General features: G+C 22.8%; 1 protein-coding gene across 1 annotated transcript; it reads left to right on the forward strand.

Annotated features, from left to right (window-relative positions):
• On the forward strand, window positions 1-1638 carry PGSY75_0015100 (putative DnaJ protein; the record flags this gene model as incomplete). The annotated part of the gene is made up of 1 exon (XM_018783289.1): window positions 1-1638. A coding segment is annotated over one exon (1638 nt), but the record flags the coding sequence as incomplete, so codon positions are not given.
• Between the last annotated feature and the right edge of the window lie 612 nt (window positions 1639-2250).

Genomic DNA, 2250 nt, shown 5'->3' on the forward strand with positions numbered 1-2250 from the left:
ATGTCATCTTTAGAAACAATTAATTTTAATAAAAATATAAACGAAACAGTACCTAACGTATCTAAAAAAAGTAAAAAAGATGTAGAGGGTAAGAAAGTGGATAAATGTAAGAAAAGTCAAGGACTTGATGATATAAATGAATCAAGAAAAAGACCAAAAAAAAATATGTCAACGAACTCAAATAATAATAATTTATCAGTTGAAAATGAGAAAGATAGTTTATCTGAATCTTTTGAAAAATTTTGTGAGGATCATATGAAGGAAAGTGTTTTTTTTTTGGATGCAGAGAAAGATACATCACATAGTAAAGAAGCTGGTGATGAAAACGAACATGAAAGAAATGATTATGAGGAAGAAAAAAGAAAAAACAATTTTGATAAAAAAAGAAAAAATATTTCATCTCCTGATAACAAATTTGAACATCCAGACACAACATATTATGATATATTAAATGTAAGTCCAGATGCAGATTCAAGTGAAATTAAAAAAAGCTATTATAAATTAGCTTTAGAGTATCATCCAGACAAAAATCCAGGAGATGAAGAAGCAAAAGTAAAATTTCAAAAAGTGAATGAAGCATATCAAATATTAAGTGATAAAGAAAAAAGAGCTGAATATGATAGTATAGGTATGCAATGTGTTGATGACGTGACTTTAATTGATCCATCTCTTTTATTTATGATGTTGTTTAGTTCTGAAAAATTATGTGATTATATTGGAGTGTATGATTTAACATATATGTTTAATTTTATAATGAGATCAATGAATAAAGGACATGCCAATGGGATTATATTTAATATGTTTGGATTTATGAATAAGTTTTTTGATAAATTTAAGAAAGATCAAGAAAACAGAGAATTTGATTTGGCAGTTTCTTTAAAATATAGGTTACAGGGATATGTAAATGGTGATGATGATTGGGAGAAACAAATGGAAAATGAACTAGGCGATTTACTTGAATCTAATTTTTCTGGTCATATTTTAGAATCTGTGGGATGGATATATGAGAATGTAGCAAAATGTTATATATTAAAGAATACAACATTTATGGGATGGGGTGCAAGATCAGCAAAAAAGGAATATAAGAAAAGATACAAAATGAATTATAAATGTGTTTTTCGAAGTATTTTTAATACCATGGGTATGTTAGCAAATTTTGTAATGAATCCTCTTCCATTTATGATAGAAGGAAATAAGAATTATAATAACATGACACAAATTAAAAATAATGAAAGTACAAGTACTACTCATACTATATGTAGTATGAGTAGTAATAGGGGACCTTATAGTTTACAAAATATTAATAGACAAAGTGATTATAATAATAAATTAACAATGGAAGCATATATCAAAAAAATATTCGATTCGTTGATGTCAACAATTGTTACGTTATTTTTGAATATTATCGAAGGAACTGTTAGAACAAGTTGTAAAATGGTTTTAATTGAATTAGATGTAGATAAGGATACCTTATTAAAACGAGCGCAAGGTATGAAACTATTAGGGGAAAAGATGCAAAAATTGGCCAACATTAAAAAAAGAGAAAGTGAAAATAAAGAAATGGATTGTATGGACCTTATAGAAAAAGCTATAAAGGAAGCAAAATTGAAAATGAAATCCTATAAGACGGAAAATTGAATAATTAGAAAATAATTAAAATTATTATTTAACTCAAGAAACAATAATATAGTGTTTTATGAAGTACAAAATGTGTAATATGTATAATAAATGAATTATATATATATTTGATTTGTATATGAACCGATTTGTTTATGTTTTTTTTTTTTTTTTTTCCATTTCTTTTGTTTTATTATTTTTTAGTATATATATATATATATTTTTTTGAACTTCTCTCTTTTTGTTTTTGTTGATTTTGTATATTATTCTAATTTTATGAGACAATATTAGTATAAATATAAATATGTGCTTTTTAATAAAATTAATAAACTTTTAAATCAAACTACATAATTTTTTTATTTTTTTTTTTTTAATTTTTATTTTATTAATTTATATGAGATTTATATATATGAAATGATTTATATTTCCAATAATAAGAATAATTATATATATTATAACAAACTAAAAGGAATATTATATATATATTGGTACTATAATACAATTGTAATATATATATATATATATATATCTGTATTTAATTTAATTATTTCTTATAATTTATCATTAAACATATATATTACACATTAATAATAAAATTTTTTTGTAAATTTTAAGATTGCATGTTTTTATTTA

The sequence above is a fragment of the Plasmodium gaboni genome (genome assembly GCF_001602025.1).
Source record: "Plasmodium gaboni strain SY75 chromosome Unknown, whole genome shotgun sequence".
Lineage (NCBI taxonomy): Eukaryota > Apicomplexa > Aconoidasida > Haemosporida > Plasmodiidae > Plasmodium > Plasmodium gaboni.